At 40.9% G+C, this 15,070-nt stretch overlaps 1 protein-coding gene across 1 annotated transcript; it reads right to left on the minus strand.

Moving 5' to 3' along the window:
- Positions 1–626: 626 nt before the first annotated feature.
- Positions 627–15,054, minus strand: tulp4b (TUB like protein 4b). Its single transcript, XM_044167033.1, has 16 exons — positions 14,758–15,054; positions 13,853–14,118; positions 11,880–12,149; positions 10,916–11,044; positions 10,447–10,608; positions 9,999–10,179; positions 9,807–9,914; positions 9,535–9,701; positions 9,109–9,333; positions 8,763–8,997; positions 7,459–7,582; positions 7,099–7,243; positions 6,648–6,741; positions 6,418–6,561; positions 2,959–6,290; positions 627–2,647 (listed from the first exon to the last, which is right to left on the minus strand). Exons 2-16 carry the CDS (start codon positions 13,868–13,870, stop codon positions 2,531–2,533), a joined length of 5,451 nt encoding a protein of 1,816 aa, XP_044022968.1. The 5' UTR covers positions 13,871–14,118; positions 14,758–15,054; the 3' UTR covers positions 627–2,530.
- Positions 15,055–15,070: the final 16 nt, after the last annotated feature.

A 15,070-nucleotide genomic window follows, 5' to 3' on the forward strand; every position in this document is an offset into this window, starting at 1 on the left:
TGGCCCGTTCAAATATAATTCACAGCATAATCACTATATTTGAAGGGCCTACATTCATTTTACTGAAAATATTACTAATATCAATACTATTGTTAGCATCAGTATCAATATCTCAGTATTATGATTTGTTTTTATGGGTTTTTATTATAATGATATCCTTTTAAAATAATAATTATTAATTGGTACAGGAGTTTTTATGTACTAACAATAATCATTTAGTTATTACATGTTTTATCCTATAGCAATAATCATGACTACCATTTTAGCAAAGTCATTACAATATATATTTGTAAATTAAAAAAGGTAATTAATTATATTTATATAATCAAATTGATTATATATGAATATATTATATTAATACAATTAAATTTGTGTTTAATTTTATATCTATAATTACACAAACTTTACATTTTGAGATATTTTCTATAATTTATGCATACAGATTCCAATTTTATGTAATATATTTTTAAAAATCAGCCTTTTTTGCAGAACTACAGTACTTCAATTGATCCTTTCATAACTGCAAAACAAACAGACTGAAGGAGGAAGCATGTGGTGTGGGCTCCTGGGTTCACTATCTTTGCATCAGAGAGCCAAACTGGAAATGAAACATAACAACAAAAACATTTGGAACAATGTAGTTTTATTACATTTTGGCCAGCCTATAGGTCCATGTAAACCAATGGTCATATCATATTTGTTTCCTTCACAAAATAAGAGAACAAAAAATCAGGCAACCAACTATTCATTAGGCAGTATTGCTGATAAGTGACTCACACTGTCGCTTAAGTCTCTGAAGCTGCATTACTGTAAATGAAAAGCTCTTAAATGAAAACTTTCTACACTAAATTTCCTGTAGCCTCTCTCAAAATACTTTCTCCATATACGTTAAGATAACCTTCTATTAGCAAATGACAAATGTCCAGACATTTCCACCTTTGTTTCTTTATACATTAGCACCAAATCTACATGAATCTCACTCCAACTAACAGTTAATCTTAGCAATTTATGAATATGTTGTATTTAATACCTCTGCAAGTTTATTGTTCTCATTCTTTTTTGTAACATCAAAAAACTCTTGGTACCATGTTAAAGCATAGGTGAAGTACAAAATTACTGAAATTAGCAACATATACACACAATGTTCTAAGCATATAATGATGTTAAGTCATTTACTAAATACACAGTGCAAGCAGCTTTGTATTTTCTTTTGCAAGTACGTCAGTTCTATGTAAGTAGCATTATTGCACACAAGCTCTATCTATCTAAAGCAGCACTGATTTCCAACGAGGCAAACTACTGATGTAGTAGCATCATAAACACCCAATGAAAACAACACAGAGCCAACCAAGTTTGAGATTCACTGAGAGGATCTCAGTGTTTATGCACATTTTTGTTTGTGGGGATGGAATCATTTTATACCATCTTCTCCACTAACTTACTTTCAGCCAAATGCATTTAGCTATTTGGCTGTATTTTGCATACATAAACTTGTTCACCATTACTGACAATTGTAGAGGGGAGTTTTGGAAATAAAAAGGAACATGTAAACTTACACATGCAAAAATAAAGACTACATTGTCAGATCATAACGGCTCTGACTGAATAATTATTTGCAGTATTTGCAGCCAAAAGAATATGATTTACTATGTTCATTGCACCACTTCATAGAAGTATCATGAATAGAAAATATACAAACTATGGTAAACTGTACTCAACGCTTCATGTTGCAGTTACAGAATCAATATATTCTTCTATTGCATGTTCAGCAATTTGAACATAATGTAGAGGACATTTAACAAACAAAACAGACTAAAAATCAAATCATTGCCTTGAACAAATGGGATTTGAATGAAGAATAAAGATACAAATACAGGTATCGAAAAAAACAAATAATCAGTTTGACATTCATAATAAAACCTTATAACTTATTTACTTCATAACTTAAAACTGAATTAAAATAGTGCAGTATTTGTATCAGACATGGTATGGCTTCGTGAAAATGTATTTGCAATTTTGAATGCTAACGTACCTCATAATGTAGATATCTACTGTGTATATTATTTATTAACATCACAAACATAACATTATTTATTTAAAATACATTGAATTAGCCATGATTTTAAGAGAGGGAAGATGTCTTTGGTACCACACGTGGTACTAAACCTCCAGACTGCTTTTAAAATCCATTCCAACATGTACTTATTTTACCTAAGGTTGACATTTTTTTAACTTCACAAAATAACATTTGAATAATAAATAAAATTAGCTTGAGTACATTCAACATATTAACGAGAAATGATGGAGTAACTGGTCTCCAGTCTCCATGACCACTGACCTAGACCAACTTTGCCTTCAACATACTGATTGTAAATTATCTGCATGTGCAAGGCCAACTTTATATTAATCAATTCTTTAAAAAAAGAACCACAACAACATTGACATTTTCCCAGGTATAGCCCCTCACATTGGGGTGTAAGACCAGTGTGTCTTCTTTTGAATTAGTCTACAACAGCACAATATAACCTTTTCACTTTAGCCTTTGAGTCACATTGGCCAAGGCAACAGCAAATGCCTGCACTGCTGAGAAAGGATACTGGAAATCCAAGATATAGGCATTACCATCAATTCGCCCAAACTGCATCACCTGAAAAGACAGAAAACAGAAAACACATCAACAATTTTTGTATTAATTCATCTAGGACTGATTACATTTCCTTGTTTTTTTTATAAAATATCAGAAAATAGTGAAAAATGCAGATCACACTTTCCCGGAGCTCAAGGTTAGATATTAAAATAGCTTGTTTTGTCTAACCAACAGTCCAAAGATATTCAGAATACTTAAAGATATACTAAATAAGATAAAGAAAAGCAGCAAATCATCACATTTGAAAAGCTGAAACCAATGAATATTTGTCATTTTAGCTCTACATTCTTTAGGCTTTCTTATCACATTACCTGTCTACCATCCAGCTCAATTTGAAAATTCTTTGCTGACTCCTGCGTGACTCGACCTCCAAAATCAAGCTGGTAGACCTGTGTGGCTTCGTTCCACAATGGTTGTTTATTGGCCATGACATAGACAAATCCTTGGCTTCCCAAACTACGGTCCTCTCTTTCATTTGCCTTGCGACACTTTATCTCCTCCAGCTCACTCGCCATGCGCAGGCTGCGCTTGTTCTTCCAACTCTTCTTACTACTTTGGTTCTGGTTCATGAGCTCGTCGCCGCTAATGAACAGCTCCGGCTCACTCTCTGAGCTATCCTGGAACTCATTTGTGGTCCTGCTCATCTTCTTGGTTTTGTTGAGTTGCTCTCTCTGCCCCTTGGGCTTCTTCTTCTCTCTGCTACCAAGCCTTGGGCTGGAAATGAGAGTGTTGAAGTCAGAGAGTGCACGGCCTTCCTTTCTGGATTTGCCCTCAGAGACGGTGGGCATGTTGGCCTCCTCAGCTCTGCTGTCCAGTCTTTTGCGGCTCTTCTTGTTGAAGCGCTCTGACTCCTGTGGTCCAGGGCTTTCATTCAGGGATGATGGCTCTGGAAAGTTGTTGGCAGACTCTGCCAGATCCTCTGTGGCACTTTTGGATGGTGGTAGCTCAGTAGGTGGAGGAGGAGGAGGGAGAGGGGGGGGTGGAGGCGGCACAGTGGGAGGAGGTGGGGAGAGAATCGGCTTCTCTAAAATCTGATGAGTTTTGGTAGGGAGGGGAGGTGCTGGAGGGTCTTGCATGGGAGGCGGGCAGGGGTAAGGGTTCCAGGGGTGAAGGTTGACAGGGTGCAGCTGAAGTCCGGCACATGAGCTGGCTCCTGGATACATTGGAGGGAGAGGGCAGCAGGCCAAGTTAGCGAGATTTGGAGGATAGCCTGGTGGCAAGACCAAGTTGGGGTCCTGCTGAGCAAAAGGGACTGAAGCAACCACTTCATTTGGAGAGCACTGTGGTGGAGGGTTCTGTAAGGTCTGAAGTGGAGGGCCAGTGTGACCCACACCTGGAGGAAAAGGTGAGAGGGATATCTGGTAACCTGATGGGAAAGTAAGAGTGCTCGTGCTCTGACTAGTTGGAGGTTTAGTCGTGAGGACAAACGGTAGCCGAGTCATGTCCAAATGCTGAGCTTGACTAATGATGAGTGGAGGCGGTTTATGAGGTCCTGGTGGAGGACCTAACATTGTTTGTTCTGGGGTGAGCCAGAACTCCTCTGTGGTGGAGGTGTCCCACTGGTAAGGCGGAGGGCGTTTAACTGTCAAACTGACATCGCCGAGAGTCAGCTGGCGTACAGATTTTTCAAGGTGACACTGCTGATTTAAAGTCTCATCTTCAGTAAAGGCAGAGTTAACATACACTGTTCTGTCCCTGCTGTTATCAACAGCACCCAGCAGACTGTAAGATGACTGAGAGGCCAGGGGTGAGGCACCTTTGGAGTGCACAATAATGGTACTGTGATGGGCTCCTTTCCCTGGTGGGAAGTCCTGCCTCACCACTGTGCCACCTGCAATGCCACTACTTGTAGTTCCACCACCACTAACACTGACACTGGTGCTGCTACTGTTACTGCTGCACTGTGTGCATGTGTACAATGCAGTGGGCACTCTCTGCTGGTAGGTAAGTGCTAGTGCACTGTTCATTTTAGCCTTGGTGGGAAGGGTTCTTGAGCTTTCCATCATCTGTGGCACTTTAAGTCCCACGTCCCTGCCATCACGACGTAGAGTGGCATGAATCAGACTGCTATCAATTCTCTGGGAAGGAGGAAGTGTAGCAGTTACTTGATTGGCTGGATCAGGGTAAGGAGGAGGGTCTCCACTAGGTATTGAGTAGCGAGGGACAGAGAGACGACTCAATGTTGCTGAGCTGTAGGGAAGCTGAATTTTTTTACTCTCAGAGGAAGTGACTTTGAGTGTGGCCGAGCCGTGGACAGCATACGCATTTTGGTTGCGAATGAGGCGCCTGCGTGGCCGACAAACCTCCTCCACATTGCCACTACTGTCAAAGGTTGTGATCCTTTCATACCCCAGAGGTGTTGGGTACTGTATGGTGACAGGGTGAAGCAAAAATTCATCCTTCTTCAGGCAGGGGTCTGTCGCCAGGACATTTGGGCTGTCACAGTTTGTGACAAGAGTTTGAGGCGTCGCGGCGGCTGTAGCTGCTGCTGCAGACACTACAGTGCCCGGGTATGGAGGAGGAGGATTCACCTTCCTCATCTGAATCTCCACAGATCCATCCGTGTCACTGAAGGGAGGTAAAATCCGCGGCAGACTTGGTTTAAGTGTGTGTCCATGCTCCCCCCTGTCGAGCCCAGGTTCAGTGGTAGGAGGAGCAATCTGAGGCAGAAGATGAAGCCGTTGTAAGGAAATGGTTGGATAGCCAGTCGGAGGAGGGGGCAGCGACATCTGCATCTTCAGCTGCTGCTGCATTTGGTGGTGCTGCCACTGCATCTGTTGATGTTGCTGCTGGATCTGTTGGTGCTGCTGCTGGAGCTGCTGCTGCTGCTGCCTCATCTCCTGGATCTGTTGCCGGATTTGTTGCTGCTGCTGTTGCATTTGCTGCTGCTGCTGCTGCATCTGTTCATGCTGCAGCTGCATCTGTTGTTGCTGCTGCTGTATTTGATGTTGGTGTTGAAGTTGTTGGGGTGTCACTTGCTGTTGATTTTTTTGTATTTGTTGGTGTTGCTGGACCTGGTGTTGTTGATGTTGTAGCTGCTGTTGATGTAGTGTCTGCTGGTGGTGCAGTTGCTGCAGCTGTTGATGTTGCTGCTGTAATTGCTGTTGTTGCTGTGATTGGGACTGATGATGGTGTTGTTGCTGCTGCTGCTGCTGCTGCTGCTGCTGCTGTTGATGATGATGCATTTTCTGCTGCTGCTGTGTCTGCATTTGTTGTGACTGTTTGGACTGCTGTTGGCGAGGCTGCTGTGGATGAGGCCGCTGTGGGTGAGGCTGCGGTGGGAGATGGTGAGGTGGAGGTGGGGGAGGAAGAGTACCAGGAAGAAGAGGACTCATCTCCAGCCCATTGAAGATCACCTGACCAGGGTTTGAGTATCTGGTAGGCACTGGGTACGGTGTTGCAACTGCATCCTGCCCATGATCAGTAACAGGGACAGAAGCTGCTGCCACTGCAGCTGCAGCTGCTGCAGTGGCTGTAGGGTTGGTCAGGACATCAAGCTGAATATTCTGATTGGCCAGAAGAGACTGAACCAGGCCGATGCTCTGAGTTGGAGACATGGCCTGAGCCGGGCTGTGGATGGGAGCAATGGGAATGTTGACTGTACAGGGAGGATTGTCTCCTGCCACTCCAGATGGCCCCATCACTTTATAAAAACACAGAGGAGAACTGTGTAAGTGACTTTTAGCACACACAATTTACACATTACACTAATTTCTTATTATTTTCGTAAGATTCTAAACTGAGAATATTGTGCTTTTATTCATTCACACCTGGTAAGTCATCCTCATCCTCACTGAAAACATTGGGGTTAAACACAGGCAGGCTCATAAAGTCATGAGAAATCTTTCGCACTTCTGGAAGGTAGATTGTCATCTGTCTCGGTTGCAGATGAAGCAAACTTGTCTTATAGATGACTGAAACATAGAAGAAAGTTATGGTGATTGTTAAATTCATCAGAATGGCCAACGTGATGTGCATGTGTGGCTTTTGTGACATTTACCTGCACCGAGATTGGCAGGGAGAAAAGAAGCAAGTCCAACAATTTTGAATTTTGTCCCCCAAATGTTGGATGTGACTTGAGCAAGGTAGTTGTGCTTTGAAGCCGAAGAAATAGAAGACAGAAATAAAAATGAGGATTATCGGTGACAAGAAAATGAATCAGGAGTTGAATTATCTGGGGTTTTTACAGTTTGTTTTGATTTTAACATTATAGAAGTAACAAATAGATTAACATTTTAGGTAATATATATTATTTATCACTTTGTTTTCCAGATTCACCATTTAAAGCCTTTTGTGACACTACAATTACTTATTAGCACTTCTATGTTATAATTTTATTGTGAAAAATTAGATAATTTTGACGTATAAGACAAAATACTAATGCAGGTACTACAGTATCATCAGTGGATAAAGCAGATTTAATTATGGGCAGACTTTCTAGTATATCATACCTCTGTGATCCCGTCCATAGAAAACTCTCGACGTGTCAGACTGGGAGACCGAACTGGAGGCTTCTTTGTTGGTAACCGTGGCGACCGTTGGCCTTCCTGATGGGCACGTGAAAGTTTGGGAGATTTTCTCGATTCCATGTTCATCCTTTGAAACAAAGAAGTACATTTTTCAATTATCTTTTATTTTGAAATATGACATTTTCAATTTATGTTATACTTAATTATACAGTCATGAACTCAATTAGCATGGCAAAACAAATGCTATAAAATATCTGCAAACGCTCTGCGGTTCAGGCCTGTGTAATGTGTAAAAAAAAAGAGTTCATTTATATAATTTCTGACATGTAGAGTTTGGGTGACCTGTTTCCTCGGGATAACTTTGGTGACTTCTTCCCAACCCACTCATCGCTCAACTCAATGTCACTGGAGTCAGAGCAGTTACAGCTGTCAGTGTATGAGATCATGGGATTCACACACACCTCCTCTGGAGAAAAGAAACAACACAAAACAGAAAAGGTGAGTTTGAACTGAGTCCTCAAACATAGTAACATTAAACTACCCCTGCGTAAAGAACATTATTAAAATCAAGTAAATGTTTGGTGGGACCACAGGCCAAATGCAACCCTAGTGCAGCCAGGTCATGGTACAGGCTATTCCTGTATCAAGCCTCAGACCATGTTACCTCAGATACCTCAGAGCAGTCTGTGTTCTTACTCAAGGTGAATGATGTGCACACTGCATGAATATGCAGGTAAAATATGCAATTTTTTTTTAGGTCCAGATTTAATTTCAAGATCTTAAGACCTTTGGGCTGGTCTGCTACTATTAGCAGCAGTAGTCTAGTGTCTTGAGTCTACTGGTTTTCTCATATGTAGTTTTTGCTTCAGCTGTACGAGCTATCAGTATTCCAAAAGCTCATAATCCATTCACCTGTTTTAAAGAATATTTTGGGAAACAAGAGAGGGAGAGTGTCGCTTCCTTTCCAATAGTTACAGGAGAAAATCGATAACATTCTTATGTCTGTCCGTTAAATATACGGCTACAGCTAGCAGCCGATTAGTTTAGCCTAGCATAAAGACTGGAAGCAGGGGGAACCAGCTAGCATGGCTAAAGTTAAATACACAGTGAAATAAAAAGATACATTTTCCAAGTATAATCATAATCCTATGTCCCTGTGCTAATTGTTCAGTTATCTCTTGGCGTCTGTCAAATATATGTTAAAAAACAAACAAAAAAACAACATTTTTGAGTAGTCATATGTTGAATTCCCTCTCTTGTTGTCATGGCGACTCCAGGAAGTCACTGGCCAAGAAATAGTTCCAGCACATTCTCCATAAAACTCCCCATAAAACCACAACTTCATTTTTACATTTCTGTTTGTGTACAGATTAAACATACGAGATATTAGCATATTTCCCAAAATGTCAAACTATTACTTTAACTAGTTCCTTTAACTAGTTTACCCAGTTTACACAAAAATGTATTTTCTCACCGACCCCTGGTGCTATCTAGCCATGCTGATAGTTTTAGCTTTATGAGCTGTGGTCTGGAGTTATACGCCTCTGAGGTAAAAGTGAAATGGAGTACACTTTTCACTTTAACTACTGTCTACCAAAGAAATAGTCCCTATGAAAAGTATAAGACCCTGTAAAATCTAAGCCCACCTGCTTTGCTGTCCGTTTTTGGATCCATAATGACAAACTCGGGCCGTAGTTTACTGATGCGTCTTCCCTTGAGAATTGGCACCAGTCCTCCTAAATATTCTAGGTAGAGAGTGTAGCAGGGTCCGCCTGTTTCAGGGCTGTCCTCTGCTCGCTTCATGGTGCAGTGGAGCCTCTCATTCCCAGCTGTGGGATAGCTAACAAAATCCCGGATGTTGTTGGGGTCAGGGATTGGGGGCTAGAACAAAGAGAGGAAAGGGCTGTAAGATTGCTGGACACTCACAACTGGAGTTGGTAAGAAGCTGTCTACGATTGTTACTGCACAGCAATTAATCAGGGATAAATGCACCTTGATGGTGGGTATGAAAGCAGTGGTGACATAAGAGCAGAGCAGCGACGGCATGTTCAGTTTCCCCACATCTTTCTCCTCTCGCAGGGCGCTGGCGATGCCCTGCTGGCATAAAAGTTGGAGGCTGGCCACCCTGTGCTCCACACGCACCACATACAGTGCTGGACCACATGCAAGGAACAGACGAGAGTCTCTGTGACCCCAACAGATGGTGGTGATGGGTCTCTGAAAAACAATTATTCACAATAATAGAATTCCTACAGTAATCAACAATCAACATTCATTGGCAGTGAAGCCTTGTTAAACGATATATTTATCATCTACTTTTTGTAATCATACTACAATTGTATACACATTTGAATTATCTTAATAATAACATTGCCCAGCGAGACATCTAATATATCCCTCACTTTATACAGGACTAACCTGTGCCGGTGTTTCCAAGGTGTAGATGTGTTCTCCTTGGACATTATAGAACTTAACAAGGGCGTTCCTCATGATGGACGAGCAGGCAGAGTCGGCAGGAAGCCCGTGTCTCTCCATGCCGGCCACAGCCAGGAGGTCTCCCTGGGAGCACCACTGTGCCTCAACATCTGTGGAGTGAAGGAGTCCAAAAACCTTATGTGTTATGGGTCATATGTTTGACACAATACATGAGCATACTTGTAAATATAACGGTGCAACTTGTATTTTTATACCTTTCAGCCCTGAGCGAATTATGCCAGGAGAGAGGTCATCATAGTTGTTCATTAAACTGATATCTCCTGATAAGAAGGTGACGGTCAACAAAGGCTTGACTCTCCGCACTTGGAAGAACAACGCAAAGTAAGTACATTAGCTTTCCATAGCCAACACAAGGTAGTAAGAGCAGTGTGGGAACGTGTTTGTACCTAAAGGCAGAATATTGTCATCAGAGTCTGTGTCGCTCTCTGTGCTGTCCTCGACCAGGAAATCAGGGCAGTTCCAGGACATGCTCACGATCCCATCAGACTCATGTAACAGAACATGGGCAAGCATTCGTCCGTGACAGTCCATCACTATCACCTGACCATCTGCTGTACCAAACAAGACCTGAGGGGGCATTGTACATTAAACTTTAATGGATGACATGATGAAAATGCTCTGGAGCATCAAATACTTGCCCGAAAAGTGCTGCAAAAAAGCCCATTATATAAGTCATTCATCTTGTATTTGAGGATAGCATTCGAAGCAAGGGGAATTTACCTCACCCCAGATGTAATTTTTCTTATTAAAGATAACTTTTTATGTTTTATGACAGAAAGAAAGGTTAAATAATACACAAAGTCATTCCTATAAGCTCAACCAGACATCGTGTACCTGTTGATCATCAGGTGTCCAGATGCCACAGGTGATTTGACTCTCCAGGTTAATCTCGGAGGACCAGTGTCTTTGTCCGCTGACCGAGCCAACTAACACAAAGCCATCCCTGTATGCGATGAGGGCTTGAGTGCCATCATGTGACCAAGTGAAGTCACTCACCTGGAGCAAAGAAATGTTCAAGACATTTGTGCATGTATACAGGACATAATTAAATACATAAGTCCTTTCTGAGGTAGTTTTTCAGTGTCATCAATTGCATTACAGATGTCATATGTAATGTGTTAATATAAATACCAGGATATGTACCATGCATGACAAGTTCCTGTTAATTTTATCTGGCAAAAAAACCCCAACCCACATCTTTTTTTAAATCTATATTTTCAAGGCTTCCAATGTCACTGCTACTCAGTATAATTGTCATTTTATTTAGTCAGTCTTTAGGTGATAGCAGAAAAAAAGTGTCTACCTGGGCTCCTCTGTCGTTCACTAACTCTACAGACCATCTTCCTTCATACTGGATCCATACAAAAATACCTCCTTCCATATCACAGGTGGCTAGCTTCTGAAAGGGTTCATTCCAGCGCACCAAGACAACCTGCAAAAGCCCAAAAACACTGTTACTATTTTTCGCAAGTGGCTTTCTGCACAGAGGAACATTTATGATTAATAGACAGTATGAGCACAATGCTAAAAAAGCATTTTAGGCTGAATGTGATTTCAAATTTCACTGCAGTTGGAAAGCATACAGAGAAAATACAGACATAACACTGATGTTATCTGAATCTGTAAATTGGATGCATTTGATGAGCTAAATAAGTGTATTTTACAAAGCATGCCAAGACATTACAGTGAATGTGGTGCACATTTTAAACATCTACATATGCTCCGAATTTATTTATTTTCTTTTTCCATATCTTCTTTTTCTCATGTGATTTATATTGCATACAACAGAACTTAATAAACTTTTTTTTACTGCATATATCTCATATTTTCTATACTACATTTTAATATTGTATGCATATTTTCTGTTCATGTGCAATTTGGTTCTATGGTACGCCAGACTATTACATACTTTCCACTTGTATATTTACTGTATGTTTAGTGTAGAGTTGTAATTGTTGGCTGCATTTCTATTTTACCTCTATTTTCTTTATGGTTATAACTGATATGCTAATTTCTTGATTTAACTTAGTACTCTTTGCTGCTGCAACAAACATTGATGTTTAGATCATGGCGGAGGATTCTGTAATGGTGAGTTAGATATGTCACTATGTCAGGTGTGTCAGAAAGTGTTCCTAGTGGGAAGGATATTGCCTTAGAGGGGGCAAATGAGAGAGAAAATGAAAAATTTTCTCTGTGGAATTGCTCTTTATGTATTTAACTGTCTAAAAGACAGTGAAGACAGTGATATTGCTAGAGTCAGACCACACCTCACTGTTGTGTCCTCGCAAGTTAAAATTGATTCTCTGAGGTGTAGTTCTGTCCCTCCTGCAGTGACTCGATGTAAACGTCACCCCAACAACTCCTCTCCCATTCCCTGTGGCGAGCCAGCCCTCCTCATAGTACCGTCTCCGGCACACCGGCTTGTCCTTTTCGCTCTTGGGGACCCTGCCTTTCCACGAGAGGCAGAGGATGTTGGAGTCGCTGCAGAGGATGGGACCATGTTCCACGGCAGCCAGCATCCCTACTGAGTGACCAGGCTGGTAGGTAAAGCAGAGGAAGAGACAAATTGAAGTTGCAATATACTACTTTTTTGACCAGATTCAGTGTACATTATCAGTTTGTGCTAGTCTGTTACCCTAAATTTACTTAAAAATGGCTTCTGCTGATGTTCAGGACATTTTGGGACATACACTGTTGGCTGTGGAAATGGTCAGCAGGAAGCTCGGTTGTGGATACTCAGGTAGGGAATTCATTAGAAGACGTACACTGAAACAAACCATTAAATAATCGAGACTCACAAGTTCATACTTGACCTTGGAAACAGTCTCACTTCTTGGGCGTTGTGGTGACTCTCATCTGCTGAGGAAGATTGTGTGATACGATCAAAAGCCCCAGCTACTAAATGAACCTTATGGTGAGAATATTCTGCAAATTATTGTTTCAAAGGTCAAGAATGAACTTTCAATCTCAACTTGAAAATGAAATTTTCAACATCTACAATTCCATGTCAACTGGGCAAACTGTCATACAACCGAAAGATCCAGAACAACCACTAAATGGACCTTGTGGTGAGATTGTTCTGTCAAAGAATGAAACAGATAGCTTTGCACATACTGATTACCAAGACAAGGATCATTGAGAAGAATGAGTAATGTGATCAAGTGAAGAGCAGGAGGGTGAATTTAACATTAAAATTGTCCTGCCTAAAGGTGAAATGTTGCATGTTAAAGAAAACCCCACCCTGAAAGAAGACCCACCAATAACTTATAATGTATAGGCAATAACTACAGTGCACACTTAGATACCAATGGGCGTCACCTTACTGAGCAAGTTCACAGGCATCAAATTGGTGACTGAAACAAGGGGCTCATGCGTTCTTTGTTTGAGATATTCCATCCAAATGAGTTTCATTTGAGTGAACAGGGGTTGCAACAGTGAATCACTAAATGTGCCCTTATACCAGTAAAATCACCATGGCTGCTGCTCATAGCGTTCTAGCTGTTGTTTTCTATTATTCACTGTCTATGGAGCAGCTCCAGGATTTGTCTCTAGATGACATCATCACTACAGTCTGTCTTTTATTTGTACAGATTCACAAACTAAAACTGAAAGTATTATTAAAATATATATATTCCCCTTAACAAAATGTTTGCAGCATATTAACGCCTGCTGAAATACTGTTTCCCCAGTACTGGCTTTGTACATTTGGATTAGTTATATCTCAGACTGAGTGCATTAATTTCCAACCTTGTCCAATCAACTGACACTGGACTGTCTGAAAATAAAATGTCCTAAATGGGCTCACATGTATATTTTGAAGTAGAAAAAGCTAAATTTTCCATTAAAAATATCCGCTGTAAGGGTTTATCCACTTACAAGTCAAACCTTTTAACCCTTTAACATTTTAAATCCCCTTAAGTAGCTTTCTGGATGGTAAAATCATCTTATTCCACTGTCTGACAGTATTGCATATTTTCTTTTTTCTTGTTTCATCTCTTTAATGAACTATTTTATGGCTGCATAATTACAATATCAGACTTACTTGGTAGACTATCTTTGGAAACTTTGGGATCTCATCTACAATTTAAAATCAAGTTCTGTGAATCTGAATAATGAGTTTATACTGACTGGCCCACTAGCAGGCAGACTGCATAATATGTAATAATATTTTCTAAAATGGACAAGTAAGCTGTGAAATTATTATAAGATTAGTTTCTGATATGACAGTAATTCAACATACCTCATAGTTCCTGGGCATGTTGAGTCAAAATTCCTCCATTGAAAGTGTCCATATTTCCATTCAGGTGATGCACTGAAGGGGAATGGCTGCTCTGCTCTTGGTACTTACAATCAAATCTATGGGGAAGTAAAATGCATCATACAGCTAGATGTTGTCCAGCTCTACATTCATTTAAATCAAGCAGCTCTGCACTTGATGTGAGGCTTCTTTGATGACAGTGGCCCACCCCATGCCTTCCTGATGTTGCTCTGGAGAGTTGTGTAATCCTGTTGCAATGGGGGGGAAAAAGACAATAAAAACACCGTTATTCAACAAGTAAGGTAATCTAAGAGAGAGAGGGAGAGAAGTGGCTCTTGCTTAAAATAGCCGCGTTGTCATTCAGTGCATCAACCTTGAAATTCACAGTTCTTCTTAGTCTCTATGCAACAGCAACACTGCATTGAAGATCAGTGCACTCGCTGTCTCCATGGGTACTGATACTGTCCGCTCTTCCTATTTTACGTCAAACACCAGAGCAGCCAGGCACGGATATGAACTCCTATAGACTATTCCCATTTCTGCATGAAAAAGACCATGAACGTATTCTAATGCAGATAATAAGAATAAATTAGTGACATTTCAATCAGTTAAAAACAATAATTCTCCTATTGTTTTGAAGAATGTAGAGTAACAGCATCCAATAAAAGTCCAGGTAAACGAGCCATCGTCTCCTCTGTAAAGGTCTCTCACTACATTACACATTACCTCAATTTCATTTCTCATTCAAAGGCGTCTTGTAGCCCATCTGACCGCATGCAGCAGTCTGAATTAGACAATGCTGCCAAAACCAGTGAGCTGCGGCGGAAAATAAAGAAGTGCATTCATCAAAGAGGTTATATAGATACACATTATGCAGTTGTACGTACCTCACACAGCTATAACAACGTTAATCCAGAGGCAGTCGGCGCACTGTGCGGTCGTGTTGCCAGGCATTTTTCCGCTGGCGCACTTTGGGGTTGTGGCTTTAATACGGGTTGCCATGAGGCAGGTAGCACGGAAAATGGACCCCGAACTTCAATGCCAGTTAAAACAAAAGCACCAACACGCCTAATAAACCTGTCAAGAACCACTAAAGGTAAGTATCTACAGTTTAACCAAATTTTTATACATTCTGATATGGAGTCTGGTCCACAAGCTACTGTAATCAATACTAGGTTTATTGCTGCACCTCAAAAGGGG

Source organism: Siniperca chuatsi, linkage group LG15, assembly GCF_020085105.1.
Source record: "Siniperca chuatsi isolate FFG_IHB_CAS linkage group LG15, ASM2008510v1, whole genome shotgun sequence".
Classification (NCBI taxonomy): Eukaryota; Metazoa; Chordata; class Actinopteri; order Centrarchiformes; family Sinipercidae; genus Siniperca; species Siniperca chuatsi.